Below are 15,806 nucleotides of genomic sequence, written 5' to 3' on the forward strand. Positions count from 1 at the left end.
ATGCTACATTCTACAAGTCATTTTGGGATTTGCTACAAAAAACTTTCATAAGGCACAATATTGTTTATTTTCCCTCCAATTTTAATCAAGTGGAATTCAAAGTTAATACCCATTCAATGAAAGTCAGAAATATATACGTTTGTTTTGCCCTCGTTGTAGATTACGATTCCTAAATCCTTTTTATCTCTTCCTGAATACCTGCAAAATTAATTATTCAGTAAAACAAATACATTTGGAAAGAGACATGTACTAATGTAGACATAAAGCTCATCAGGTAATTTTCTGTTGATTTTGAATTTAAATATGCCCCTTTTATTTTTGACATTTCAATTACCTGGATATTAAACCAGTTGCTTGGCATTTTCCATGTGTTCTTATTTTATGAAAAATAATTCAAATCAAAGCAACTTACATCATGCGTTGGTGTTTTTTTTCCCCAATAATTTAGGGCAAGAATAATCACTGCGTCCCATATTTTGTAGTATGCGCTGGCACGAAGCAGGTCGTGCCAGCGCACGCACAAAACATTAGTATATGTGGGCCGGCGTTTGACAGGCACTTAGCAGTGTTTTTTTTATCAATGTAGTATGTGTTGTTCTCATGAACGATTTAAAGTGAAGGGTATAAACGAGACATTTTTCAAAACTGACTGCGAAGAGGCCATGAGGCTGTCTTGTGGAAAGCACCAATGTAAAGCGTGGTATATGAAGTGCAAATGTACAGAGCCTTTATTCCAGTGCAGCATGGCTTGTGGTGTGCCTTACAGGAGGCACAATGAGCATTATAAGAAGTACCCTTACCATTTCATATACCAAAAATTGTACATTCATTTTTAAAGAATAGGCCAGGGAGTTTCTTCCAAGCAACTACCAATTAAATAGTGTCTAGTGTGTAGAGATAGTGATGCCCCTTTGTTCTGTAGTATTGATTGACATGTGATGCATGTGGTTTCCAGAAGAGCAAGAGGTCACAAAGTGACCTCTTTGAACTCTGTACTAAGACCCTAACAATAAAATGGCAATTGGTGTGTGAGGAAATATCTACTCCTCGTTCAAGGTGCAAAGTGATGATGTCTGAAGATTCACCAAGACCTTGTCTTTGCCCCATCTCTCTGGCCTCCCTTCTCACTCAAGTTCCATCGATATCCAAAGAAAGTTCTAGGACCTCATTCTCATATCAAACAACTTTCTCACTGCCCTGCCCATACAGCTGTGAGTTAATCAACAGGCCTGTTCAGAGGCGCAACTCGAGCCAAATTTCGGGGGGGCTACTAAACATTTCGGGGGGTGGGGGGCTGATTCTTCCAGCAATATGCAGAGTGGAGATGCAGGGGCTCAAAGAAGGGGTGAAAACACAACAAAGCCTCGTTAGCAAGTAAATGGTCTTTTAAAGACCTGTGAAGTACTCGCGTGCGGCTTTGTGTGTGCCCGGGAAGCTGTCTAAGCCGGGCTAACACATGCACGTGACGGAGGTGGAGAGGGGGGGGGGGGTGCAGGGATAAAGCCCTTTGAGTCCAATGGGTGTTGCGCGCCTGGACCTGTTTATGTTCTCTGCTTTGGCCTATGATCTTTATTACTTCGTTCTCCAAACAAGTTTTCCCTGCCAGAATCCCTGTCTAGTTTGAGCAGATCCACCAAGACTTTCTTCTTTTCCTTGACTTTCTCTACAGAACCACACCTTCATCAATGCTCTAAAGCACTCCACCATCCACCCCAAACACACAAATGCATTCCCACCCCCACATACGAGGGAATCCTTGAACCCAAGAGCGCAGGACTACCACAATACTCCCTTCAACGCACACACAACACATCCAGCTCAGATAAACTGAATGAGTATCACAACCGCATCTCACTCTAATCCCCTCTACATTTGAAATTACAACATATTTTACTCTTTTCATTCTCACCTCCAATCTACCATAAGGTGCACAGACATAATATTGAGTTTTTAATTTCGAACAACAGAAATATTGAGTTTCAAATATTGAAGGGACAGAATATCAACATCAAGAATATCGGTGAACAGAATATCGACCTGAAGGTAAGAAATATTGTTTTTGTTAATATCGAAGTCAGTAAAATCATTTGCAAAAATATCGTTGTTAATAATATCGATGTTTATATTAGTGTTATGTATTTTAGTATGTATTTTATATGTATGTGTTCTATGTTTTTTGTTATGTATTGTATCTTTTTTAAATATATGTATTAAAGTTTTAGAAGTGAGTAATTTTTGTTTTTAAAGTAAATTTTGCGTTTTAGTACCGTAGCGGGTTGTGGGTTTATAGGGTAATAGGGTGGCAAGTAATTTATTTATAGTAAATTAAATAATAATTTTCAGAAATTATTAATTATTTTTAATTAAATTTTGCATTTTAGTTCCGTAGTGGGTTGTGGGTTTATAGGGGAATAGGGTGGGAAGTAATTTCTTATAATTAAGTAATTATTAGTTTGTATGTATTGGTATTGATAATTAATTTATTGTTAATTAATTATTAATTGGTAATTAATTTTTATTAATTGATAATTATATTAACTGTGTTCATTTAGTTTAGGATCGGGTTGTGGGTTTATAGGGGGATAGGGTGGGAAGTAATTTATTATAATTAAGTAATTATTCATTTTTATTTATTAGTATTGATAATGAATTTATCGTTAATTATTAATTGGTAATACATTTTAATTAATTGCTTAATTGAGAATTATATTCATTGTGTTCATTTTCTTCAGAGTGGGTTGTGGGTTTATAGGGGAATAGGGTGGGAAGTAATTTATTATAATTAAGTATTTTTTTTTATTTTTATTGGTATTGAAAATTAAGTTATTGTTAATTAATTATTAATAGGTAATTAATTTGTATTAATTGATTAATTGAGAATTATATTAATTGTGTTCATTTTTTTTTCAGACCGGGTTGTGGGTTTATAGGGGAATAGGGTGGGAAGTAAATTGATTATATTAAAGTAATTATTAATTTTCATGTATTGGTATTAATAATTAATTTATTGTTAATTTATTAATAATTGGTAATTAATTTTTATTAATTGTTTATTATATTAATTGTGTTAATTTATTTTAGGAGCGGGTTGTGGGTTTATAGGGGAATAGGGTGGGAAGTAATTGAATTTTATTAAAGTAAATATTCATTTGTATTTATTGGTATTCATAATTAATTTAAAGTTAATTAATTATTAATTGGTTATTTAATTTTAAATAATTATTTAATTGATAAGCATGTTATTGTTAACCCTCTGCTATCCAACACTTTCCCTACTGTTACACTCACTGGAGTGGGAATAGTAATTTTTACCCTAACGCTACCCAACACTTTCCCTACTGTTGCACTCTCTGGAGTGGGAATAGTAACTTTTACCCATACGCTATCCAACACTTTCCCTACTGTTGCACTCTCTGGAGTGGGAATAGTAATTTTAACCCATACGCTATCCAACACTTTCCCTACTGTTGCACTCACTGGAGTGGGAATAGTAATTTTCACCCCTTTGCTATCCAACACTTACCCTACTATTGCACTTTCTGGAGTTAGAATAGTAATTTTAACCCCTACGCTATCCAACACTTTCCCTACTGTTGAACTCTTTGGAGTGGGAAGAGTAATTTGAACCCTTTCGCTATCCAACACTTTCCCTACTGTTGCACTCTCTGGAGTGGGAATAGTAATGTTTACCCCTATGCTATCCAATACTTTCCCTACTGTTGCACTCATTGGAGTGGGAATAGTAATTTTTACCCCTTCTCTATCCAACACTTTCCTAACTGTTACACTCTCTGGAGTGGGAATAATCATTTTTACCCCTATGCTATCCAACATTTTCCCGACTGTTGCACTCTCTGGAGTGGGAATAGTAATTTTTACCGCTACACTATACAACACTTTCCCTGCTGTTGCACTCTCTGGAGTGGGAATAGTAATTTTATTCCCTCCTCTATCCAATATTTTCTCTACTGTTTTTGTTACTGTACTGTATAATTTATTTTAAAAAAGATTAGAAATATTGTAATGTTTTAATTTGTTATATATATTTTTAAAATGTTTATTTATATTGTTGTATGTGTATATATGTATTTATATAATTTATAAAAATGATTTCTAACAACTTATAAGTTATTTAAATAATTATTTATGAATATTATTAGGTAAGTATAGATATTATACTTGACATGTATATGTTTAATTTATTTTTACATTGTATGTATTAGTTATAATTTTTAAACATTTTAAAATATTTTTAACTATCTTTCTTTTCATTATATGTATTATTTACTTTATTTGACTTTTTTTAACATTAAAAAAACGATATTTTTAACAACGATATATTTTTTTCGATATTTTTGTACTTACCATAATGTAGATAGGACTTCGAGATTCTGGACATCGATATTCTTGCATCGATATTTCTGTAGCTCGATATTCTGACTGTCGATATTCTGTCAGTGATCCCTACTATAATCCAGTCTAACTTCTCAGACAGCTTCTTTGCGGCCTCCGCCTCCTCTAAAATTACTATCAATACGAGCCCACCTAGGACTCTTCTCACTGCCCAACTCAGACATACAACAGTCCTCACTCCCTACAACTTGTTCAATTGGCCTTCTTCTCCCACATATCCTGTGCCAATCCCTTTGCAATGCTATAGTATGTCAATCTCTCCAGTGTTTCTTCTGACCAATTAGTTCCCAAATAATGAAGTCCCTGCCCCTCTGTCTTTGGTCCCTGTGCTAGGTCTGCACACTATTTATCACACACTCATTTGTTCTGCCACCTACCTATGATCAGGACTTTAAGTGGGATACAAATACTGGGAGGTCTTTCAAAGGGATGTGTCCTGTGTAATTAAGGGCAAGGCTTAAAAACACCTAAGCTAAAACCCTGTGCTTTGCATAGTGTGCTGCCCGACTTTCATTTTGCTGTTTCTGTCATTGCATCCAGGTATATAATACAGTAAGTAACATTATACATACAACAAGCCAGGCCTATTGGCTTTGTCAATGTTTGTTAGTTGCATAAGATAAATAAGCAACAACTACGGCTTCGTTGAATATAATTTCTTTAATGCTTCAGTTCTGAAATTGTGAGACTGTGAAAGAAATATAACGAGTCTCATTGAAGTTACATCAAAGGCAGTGAAGAGTGATACTACTGCAGAGGTAAGATTTATTTTTCACCCTGAAAATGGAAACCCCGATAAGGACCCGTCTCAGCACCTGCTTTTTAGAACTGGACCCGGCCCACTAAAAGCCCTGACTACCAGGGCCGGACTGGGAACCAGGCCTGGCAAACTGCTCTGCCAGCCCTGTGGGGGATCGGGAGCTCGGACGAGCTGTTTTCTAGGGCTGGTTTTGGCCGATTTTGTTACAGGGGGCCGATATTGCCAGCCCCCGGTAGCAAAAACGGCCCCCCAGGAGCCCAAAACTGTTCCCCACCCTGGTGGCCCACCAGAGAAACACCCGGTGCCCTCTACTGCCAGTCCGGCCCTGCTGCCTACGATGTTTAAATATGTGGCAGTAATAACACTCCTCAAGAAAACGATAACTGACTCTGCCTCTCAGTTCAAATACAGCTGTGCCCAAAATCTCTTTTTCTCTAAGATACTTAACACATACTATGTTTGCTCTTTGGGTACTTCTCTTACTGTAGCCACCCAATTCCCCCTCAATCTAGCTTCGATCAATTCCATCCCACTGAGAAATACTCTCACACATGCAGGGAGAATGTGGGGACAACTCCACATCTTACTCTACACCACCTCCAGTGATGATGCCATCTCCTTTTCATCTTTACCTAACTCCTTCATACTCAACAAGAGACAAATCCTTGACTACGTTCATTTCCCTTCTGACACGCCTCAATTTAAGAATCACTGACTGTCTTACAGTCTGTCCTACTCACTGAATTACTGACTGTCTCAAAGAGTGAAGAGCCATCGAGTGCAACAAGCACTAGATGTCTCTTAACTCTCTCATTCTAAACTTTCCCAAAACTTAAATTCTCTAACTTCCTGCACTGATCCTGCTGACAAGTAACTCTTCAATCCTTTTTTATTTTTTACACAAATCCATGCAATCAACATATATAAACATTTGCTTCCTTTCCAACACAAGGTGCTCGTCACTTGTGCCTGCCAAGATCATATCCTGCTCTAAAATACCCCAACATACAGTATGAACTTTTCTTTTATCTGAAAGGGAGCTCTATGGGGTATTCCATGTATGTATCATGGAAGCTTAAAACGCACTGCTGTGAAACTGGCTCCATTCATTGGTGGTGGCTCTTAAGGTGCTTGTAACAAACAAAACATCTAATTTTCAATTCCTAATCAATGGTGTAAAGTAGGTGTCAATCTCCTGTCCCCATATTGGGCACCCATGACAAGTTCTTTGGCAGACTGTTTGGCTTACCTTGTGCTCCTTGACTGTACAACAGTCGCGGGATGGAATCGACATCCAAGAACTGACTCATGGCTGCGGGTCTCTGACTGCGTAACAGACGCTCGCTGTGTATCACTGTTCACTTTCCTTGGATATTCCTGGAGAAAGAGTACCTAATTAACTCACTGAGCACAACAATGTCATGTATATAGCATTACAAATATTTAATCTTTTGTATTATTCTGGGATTATGAAGCTAAATATGGCTTTCTATGACTGACTAGTTATGGTGGCTTTTGTTCCGGGAAGGTTGCAATAATTTGGCTCTGTGTTTGCATTAAAAATATCAGCTATGGATAGTGAGTTTCATCTTTTTGGTGGCCAACAAAGCCAAAATATTGCAATAGAGGTCCTGATATTTTCCTTGGGTGTTCAGAATGCTTCCCTGCCAGCAGGTGGTGTGTTATACATCCGACACAAAACTTGTGTCTACAAAATACGCCCTCGTAACTACTTCCTAGCCATAGTTATGTCAACACTTTATTTATTCATGTTCTTTGCCAAAATATTTAGAAAATAGTGCCACAAAGATATTCAATCCTAAACACAATTTTTTTTTACTGCTATCTGCAAATGGCACCCATGTGCCATGGACAACTTGTACGCAGACAAGGTGCTGTATCCGAAGCATACATTTTCCATCTTTTAATGGCAGACAGTTTGCATGAAAGGGATGAAGCCTACTGGCTTTGGAACCTGAAGAAGAGGGTTTTAATCCCAGCTGCAGCACTTGACTGAAAATCGTGTGATTCTAGGGAATTGCGTAATCTCCCTGTACCCAAAATGATAAAGATTTAAAATATAATTGAATTTGAAAATTCCAATTTGTTTATCAACAGTTATAATACATGAGCATGTAACACCTCGCAGCCCCCGTACCCTCCTCCATCAATACATGCCACTCAGTTGTCACCCAGCTACGTCTGAGATATATAAATACCAATACATAGAATTTCGATATTAAGTACCCACGCACACCTAAATTATTCCGTGCAAGCACATGAAACATAGCATATATCATGATACTAAATTGTTTCACATGTTGTTAAGCTGCAGAAATATCGGGTTTCTTTTGCGGGTATTATAGGTTCCGCTATATGGTGAAATGACGGTTAATAGCACCAGGCGTTTAAAATGTCAGCCTGGCAATTTTGACACATTAGAGCTGTGGTAATTATCCTTCTCTGCCGCACGCGCTCCCCTCGTGTTGCTGTCGTTATTTTCCTTTCCTCTGAAAGAGCGGGCGCTGGCACGGCACGCGGTAGTAACGGGAAGGTGGCACCTCTCTCCCCCTCGGTTTCCCGCCTTTGTCTCTCTTACCTCAGATCTCGGCGGGATGGACGCGTCCACGACAGAGGGAGGGGGATTCCAAACGTTTCGCGCCAAAAAAGTGACGCCGGTAAAAGGTGCTCGTCACAGCAGTGACAGGAGAATTCCTGGGCACGGTTGCAGCTGTTCTGCGCCTCTCTGCCGTCTACTAGAAGTCGGAGCCCGGATACAGCTGCCCAGATGCAAGCAACTGCAGGTTTCCAAGACAAACCCCTTGCCACAGCTTCCCTCCCCATTCACTAAAATCGTAGTTTAACACCACTCTTGTAAGTGGTAGTTTTCCTTGCCTTGATCACAAAAAACGATTTCACATACCTGACGTAGTTGAAGTACCCTTGGAGGGGAAAAAAACATCAGAAAGATACTTCTTCAGAGCAGGAGTGAAGTTCAAGCCGTGGGCGTCGGCTCTTTCAATTGAGACTACTGGGATGTTTCTCAAATTCTCCTGTGTACCGAAAAAGGCCCAGTATTGGCAGCCCGGGGTTCTGATGAATAATGCATAGTATAAACAGGACTTCCTATGATCAAGTGATAGAAACGGCCAAGAGATGTTACCTTAGCAACATGCCATCCCTCCGTTGCCATCCATTCAGCATGCAGTATTCAGTGCTTCACTGCATCACCCACGTCTGCAGCAAATAATGTATTAAGTACCTCATTTGATCAATTATTGTGTTTTTATGCAGGCTTTGTTTTAATTTGGACACGTTGACCCCTCTGAGCTATTCTTGACAGCTCAAGATTGTTGCTGTTAAACTGGAGCCCTCTGCGACGTTGTACTTTGTAAATGTCTTAAGGCACTTGCGTCGACAGCATGGGAATAAGGGTCCTTTCTCTGAATACTGACGCAAGCCCACTCCTAGCAAGCAGCCCACTGAACGGCAGGCTGCTCCTTTCACTGCTGCATGTGACCAACATGTTCACCTCCTCACGAAGACATAGCAGTTAGGATGAACACTTTACAGATCATGGGTGTGTCACATTGACCAAAAACATGTGTCAATGTTTTGTTTGGATAGAAGTACACATTGAAGAGCAACGATTTTTTTGTTGCAGTTTTATACAGCGCGAACTCGACTCGAAGGTGTCAGAGCGCTTTACATGAGCACCAGTTACATTACAGATGTCAGAGCGCTTTACATGAGCACTAGTTACATTACAGACGGACACATTCATTGTTTGTAGGCACGAGGAGATTAAGTGATTTGCCCAGATTCACAGGGTGTTGAGCCGGCGCCGAGACTCGAACCCGGTTCCCGAAGTCCAAAGTCGGCAGATCCTAGCCAATGATTTGTTACTATTAGTTACTATCTCTCTTTCTCTCTCGCTCACTCTCTCTCTCTCTCTGTGTCTATCTTGTACTCCCAATTCCTTATTCTGTCTCTTTGGCTATTATCCCTGCTTCTTTCTTTCTTTAAAACAAAAAAAAACGTGTTTGAAAGAAAGATACAAAGATAAGGGTAGAGAAATAGAGAGGAGAAAGAGAGAGCATAATGAGCGAGAGCAAGAGAGAAACATTAACAAGGAAAGACAATTAAAGAGGAAGCAAGAAAAAAGAATGTGTGTGAGCAAGAAAGAAGCAACAATTAAGAGAAAGCGAGAAATATACACGGAGAGAATCTGTGTAAGAGGAAACAGAGTGGGAGAGAGTGTATGTGTGTGAGACAGAGATAGAAAGAAAGGCGAGAAAGAAAAAGCGAAAGTCGAGCTGAAGTGATAGTGGAAGAGAGGAGGGGGGAGAGGAGCCGAACGTGAGAGGAAGAATGGAGGAGTCTGAATGAACTCAATATCGCATGCAGCAGTGGTATTTCAGTTAGCAGCTACTCACCCCTCTTGTAGACCTCCAGCCGATCCTCCGTGACTGCGGAAGCAAGCCTCGAAATAAATGAAATATTGCAGAAGCAGCAGCAGCTCGTAATTTCATCGCCCCCTGGAAAGGATTCTGAAAAAAGGAAGCTGACAGAACTGCCTTTATATTATGACGAAAGGAAACCTCCCTGCACCGCTCTGAGTGATAGCACTCCTCGCTGTAACGCATTAGCCTGCTAATTTAAGAACGCTGAAAGGTTTTGTGGCAGTGTCTTTCGTGCGCTCTTTCTTCTGCCCCCTCACTTTAATTTGCATTAAAATTATTCTTCTGTTGCCGCCGCTCTGCGAGGTGTGGAGTACTTTTCTCCTCAGGAAGGCTCTGTGAGCTGTGTGCTGCAACACTTGTGTGGCACACATAACATGACGCTGATTCTAATCCCGTTTGTTTTTCAAAGGGGCGTAACCGGCTATTTATTTGCAAGATGTTGATTTCCCCGTACTCACAACGGAATACAAAAAATCTGAGGTTGCAATGATGCCAAAAAAAGAAAGCCTTTTTCACCATTTATTAGTCTTGTTGGGCTAAATGCCGCACAGGAGAGCAGAAAATAAGGCTCCATGTCCTGGAGCACATGACGTTCAAGTCCAGTTGTCCCTTTTGAAATGAAAATGAAATGAAATTTTGTACTTGTATAGCGCACTGCTGCCCCAGCAACGGGGCGTCTTGGCGCTTCTACTCATACCACTGTGGAACCCTTCCTGGCTTTCCCTGTGAAATGTCCACTCCTGGGCACCCCCAAGGTGAAGCCAGGCATCCCCAGCGTTTTTGGGGCCGTTGTGGAGATTAAGCAAGCTATTGCCCAGAGTTGTAGAGTGGGACCCATGATTAGAGTAGGCACAGAGGCAAGAATTATCAGGTCCGAAATTGACCCCAAGACCCACCGAGGCAGAATTGAACTCTGGTCCCAGGCCAGATCTCTGCATCAGGGTCTGCCTCTCTAACCATTGAGCCACACTTCTCCACTAGACACCATTGTCTCCTAGAGTGATTGTCCAATTGAAGTGAAGGAGGGCTCTATTCCCATAATGCATTACGTTATCAAACCAAAGTCCAGACAAGAACATGGCGACCCTGTGAGGTGCAGTCATCTGATTAATGTAAGAAAAGGTGGCCAATCAAAACCTATTGCATCTTGCACCCTCATGTGATAAGTCGAGTATGCCACTATCAAAAGCACAATAAAAAACAAGTACGTCTACACTCTCGTACCTTGGACATGGAATCCCTGGCAACAAAAGGATTCCATGAGTCCCAAAGCCTTCCACATACAGAGCACAATCTCAAACTCCATCTCACGCAGGCTGTGGGGAGACAAGCCCTACACAGGATCTTAGCAGCCAGACTACATCCTCTCCCCCTTAAAGAATTATACCCTACCGGGTCAGCAGTGATCACAGAGTGCCGGCTTTGTAAATACAAACGTGAGTCTTTGGCCCACATCTTACTTTGCTGCATTCAGCCCGCAAACAAAGTTCTGCATCTACAACAATCTACAACAATAGGCATTCTAGAATGTTGGGTTGCTTGATGATGTCAGCTGTGGGTTCAAGGTTTTTGGGAAGCCCTTCAATGGATGCACCCTTTAATGGAATGGGTATCCTTATAAAGAATACCCATTCCATCAAGCACCATATGTACCTGCAAAGTCCCTACCATTTACAGCGATAGGGTAAAACAATTTGGCGCAAAAGGCTGGTGGTAATTTTTCCCAGTTTGCATTTACACCTCAGTTTACCTCGAATGGTCACCCGATTACCTACGAATGCACTGACAAAACATTGCAGTTAAACTGTTAAGATGGTGCCTAAGGGCACGATTAGACTATTTCCATAGGACCCTCTCAGACACCAAAGTGCCCATCTTCTCAGACTTGAAAATGACCACCTCCAAATTTCTTTTTGTGTATTTGAGGCTCAGCGGAAACTGTTGGACACAGTGAAATATGTGAGGGTGACTCACAAGTGGGCTCAGGCATCGATTTCTGTGAATCAGGGGGTCTGTCGCAATGGCGCTGGAGGTACAGTGGCACGGGGCTCAGAAGCCCGAGGGATCCAGTGATCCTTGATTACTGCGGCATTTCCCCTTCCAAGCAGTACTCAGGGCATCATTTTCATTGCTTGTACTAGGGACCATAACACCCTTGCTGTGAATTCAGAACAACTCTTTTGGACGGGTGTTTTCTACTCCTCTGGAATTTTTTTAAACAGGCAACGGGTTTAGATAATGAAAATCAAACATAGAATGAGAAAGCACAGATTACAACACCATCAAATTATTCCCCTCTCCCCAATTTTCGCTGCTCATGAACTATGCGGAGGACAAACGTGAAACTGCGGTTCATGTTCTGTATTACCACAAGAGAGGGCGAAGGAAGACGAGTGCTTAAAAAATAAGAATTCATACACTGAGGAAAAACAAAGAGAAAAGGACAAACCGGAAGTGGAGCCCAGCATTGCAACATTCGGGACTTAACCTGATTTCATTAACACGGAGGAGGGATGAAAAAAAGACAAAACGAACATTCAACTGCACAAATTTCATATTAGAATTTGAAGTTAGTTAATTTACGTTAAACATAATCAATGATTTGTACATGAAAATTCCAACTTAGATCCATTAGAAACATAGAACATTTTAGGTATGTTTTAAGAATACGCTGTCAGTTCTTTTTTTTCACACTCACTCAAGCACTCATTGTAAAATCATCTTTTATCCTGGATTTGCAATCTATTGCCTACACACTGTGGCAAAGATGAAACCAGACTAGAATACCACTGGTCTTCTCATTCTAGCACCGGATGAATGATAACAAACTACCCAATGGGATGTCTAAATGAGGCGGCCATCTTGGACTATTCAATGAGTAGCATTAGGCCATCAACAGTACAGTACAGCAGGAGCTCAGCATTATTCTGACTATAACTATTAGTGAATACCATTTGCCAGATCTGTGGACTTGGAAAGGACGGGCAGATTTTTCTGGCAAAAAAATTAATTGTTAACTATAAAAATGTGGATTTTGAAAAAATCTCTCTCATTAATTTTATTGACTCTGCTTGTGGGTCACATGACAGCAGCAGAGTACAGCAGTGGCATGTCCTCCAAAGTTGTGGTCATAGTGAACTGTTTTGCAAGGGTACATTTTGCAGTGTTTTCAATGGCCTCAAGAAGGGTTCGATACACGTCATATTTCAGCATCAGTTGAGATTTCATGTGAATTCCTTGTCCTGTGACCTTCATCAAAATCAAGAGCTAAAGGAGAGAAGTAGGTATAAAAGCTGCAATTTGTATAGATTCCTTTGTATAGTGCTGATGATTTCTGTGTGTCACCAAAAGTTGGAAATGTATGCAAATCATTGGAGGAAACTAACGGTTCACAGATCTAATAGATCCTTATAAACTGTTCTTGAATCAGCCTCATAATATCTGCCTACGTCCATCCCTTTTATACTGCCAATGGCAGATACAGTGCCTTGAACTCTACTTTAATGAAACTTTATAAATCATCAAGGTTCAAAATAATTCCCTCTATGAAGTCCTGTTAAATGTACTCAACTCAAAGCACCCGCAGAGTCCAAAACAAGGCACTAAGGCCATTCTTAAAGCTAAAAGAGAGGCAACATATTTTACGTCCCCTGGCCTCCCCAGCCTAGCTACTATACTTTACAATTAAGAACTTGGTCTAAATGATTAATTAATCACCAAGGGAGTGACAATTTTGAAAGGAGGAAGGATATATATGCAGTAGGTGCAAATTGGGGACCACTTAAGTTTCCGACGAAAGAATCTAAGTAATCCTAGTGAGTAAGAGAAAGTGTTCAGGGTGGAGAGTGGCCTCATATATGTCAATTGTTCCATCAAAAAGGTTTTCTTTCAGCCAGCAACAAGTGGAACTCAGTTTATAATAAATAAGTAATGCAATATTCTTTTACACAGTTTAATGGATAGAGTAGTATCTTCCTGGATGGCGGAGGACTTTACCTCTGCCATTTCAAAAGTACTCCGATTGCCAGATTTAAAGATGACCACCCATCCAGCAGTCATCTCTGTACTGGGAAGGAAACTGGAGTCTCAGTTTAGGTGGCCATCCGCCAAACCTTTCACTTTTCTTATTTTTCAGAAACAATCTTCTAAAGTGGGAGTTTATTACTGTAAAACAAAGAGCTAATGACCCCCCAGCCTGGGAGTTTTCGTAAACTTTCGTAAACAGTTAAAAACCTTTCTCTTCCCCTGATATGTTATGAATCGGATCTAGTGTCTTTTAGCGCGGGGATGCCTTCGGGTAACCAGGCGCTCTATCAATGCTTCCTCATTCATTCATTGTATGAGTCATTATTATTGCTTTCCTCTCCTTCACATCTATGTTTTTCCTGGCAGTGACGGACAGGAAAAAAAGGCATTACACCATCCTTCCTAAATAGGGAGGACAGTGAAATGTCAAACCTGCTGAAATGCATTGTGCAAAAATACCTAGTAAGTACTGAGACATGCAGAGTTTGGTGCACTAAGCACCAAAATCCACGTTACTCCTTGTTTTAGAGGTAAAGCCTCTGAAATGTGCTATTTATTCGCCACAGAAATTTACAATCAATCAATCAGGCGTATGTTAAGCGCGACTACTCACCCGCAAGGGTCTCAAGGCAATGCGGGTGTGGGGGGGGTTAGCAGGCTCCAGTCCATCAAAGGGGGGGGCTGTCGAAGAGCCAGGTTTTGAGGTTTCTTGCGACGATGGGGAGCGATGTTGTCTGTCTGAGGTGGAGCGGCAGGGCGTTCCAGGCTCGGGCTGCGAGGAAGGAGAAGGAGCGGCCTCCCAATCTGGTCTTTCTGGTGTGGGGACCACAGCGTTGGAGAGCTGGGCAGATCGTAGGGTCCTCTGGGGTGCGTGGAATTTGAGTCGGCTGTTTAGGTTTGCTGGTCCTGTGTCATGGAGGGCCTTGTGGGCGTGGGTGAGCATCTTGAAGGTGACTCTAGCTTCGATGGGGAGCCAGTGGAGTGTGCGCAGGTGCTGGGGGATGTGGCAGTGTCTTGGCAGGTCGAGGACCAGTCTTGCGGCGGCGTTCTGGATGTTCTGTAGCTTGCGGGTGAGGTTTTTCTTACAAAAGCTGGAGAAACATCACTTTATAATCCAGGCCACTCATAACGATGGCCATAAACAAATACATATAAAATATTTTTGGGTGCATGCCCTGTCAAACAACAAAAGACTGTGGGGAAAAAAAAACTTCCATCCCATAGCCTGTGATCAGCATCTAAACTGATACCTAATTCTCAAGGTCCAGGAAAGTGCGACTGCTGAAATCGTGTAAGAATTTCCACATGTAACATCACCTTAACACTTACTTATAGAACCTGGAATTTCGTCACCTTCCTAAATCGATGAATCATTGCCATCACATTAGAATGGAGCATCACACAAAATAGTCATCATTATTTGCAATTGATGATCAGCCAATGAAGAGAGGTTTGGTGAAGTTTCGAAAGTTTATTTTTTCTTCAAGTGAATCGTCAATGTTTTTGTTCTTGTTATTCAGATTAGTCAAGTAGATCCAACTACAGAAATGGTTGAAAATAAGTTTGGTTAGTACAAGCATAGAAAATAACAGTGTGTTCCATTAAGAATTTAGTCCCTATTCTAAACTAAACGACCTATCCTATTCCATCTTGAATCCATAAACAGTTCCCTCTGGAAAAGAGCAAGTAAATTCTGGAGCAAATTCAGATAAGTAAGAAAGGTAGAATTCCCCATAAACAGTAGTTTCGGAGACTCAGCCAAGTTCTCCAAATAGCCGCAGTAGCAACCGTTAAGACAGGTAGAAGGAAAGTATCACAGCAGTAGGTACGATTGTCATAGGGATGGAAAGTTCTCTCGCTTAGAGCAAGGATAATCAAAGAAATCACTGTTAGCAATGGCTTATTGTAATTTGAGCTAGCACCATAAAGTGCTAAGGGACATGGCTGAGTAGGAGTGCATAGAATGCCTTGGCTCTCTAGCTAGGAACACATATTATATAGCAAAGCCACTAAACATGTTGCAGAAACAGGCGAATATGTCATCAGCATCCAATAAAGGAAGATCTTCTGATGGTCTATCATCTTCGTCCTCGATTCCCACGGTAAATGTACATGTCATCATGAAGTCCCTCAGATGTGGCTAC

The 15,806-nt window shown here is 40.7% G+C and overlaps 1 protein-coding gene across 1 annotated transcript in view; it reads right to left on the reverse strand.

Moving 5' to 3' along the window:
• Nucleotides 1–9,710, reverse strand: part of PHACTR1 (phosphatase and actin regulator 1) — a 1,250,807-nt gene extending 1,241,097 nt beyond the window's left edge. The window contains exons 1-2 of the mRNA XM_085606075.1: nucleotides 9,610–9,710; nucleotides 6,423–6,550 (exon numbers count right to left, since the gene is read on the reverse strand). Of these exons, the coding sequence (XP_085462201.1) occupies nucleotides 6,423–6,483 (61 nt within the window). The 5' untranslated portion in view covers nucleotides 6,484–6,550; nucleotides 9,610–9,710. The remainder of the gene's footprint in view (nucleotides 1–6,422; nucleotides 6,551–9,609) is intronic.
• Nucleotides 9,711–15,806: the final 6,096 nt, after the last annotated feature.

The sequence above is a fragment of the Triturus cristatus genome, chromosome 5_1 (assembly GCF_964204655.1).
Source record: "Triturus cristatus chromosome 5_1, aTriCri1.1, whole genome shotgun sequence".
In the NCBI taxonomy this organism is placed as follows: domain Eukaryota; kingdom Metazoa; phylum Chordata; class Amphibia; order Caudata; family Salamandridae; genus Triturus; species Triturus cristatus.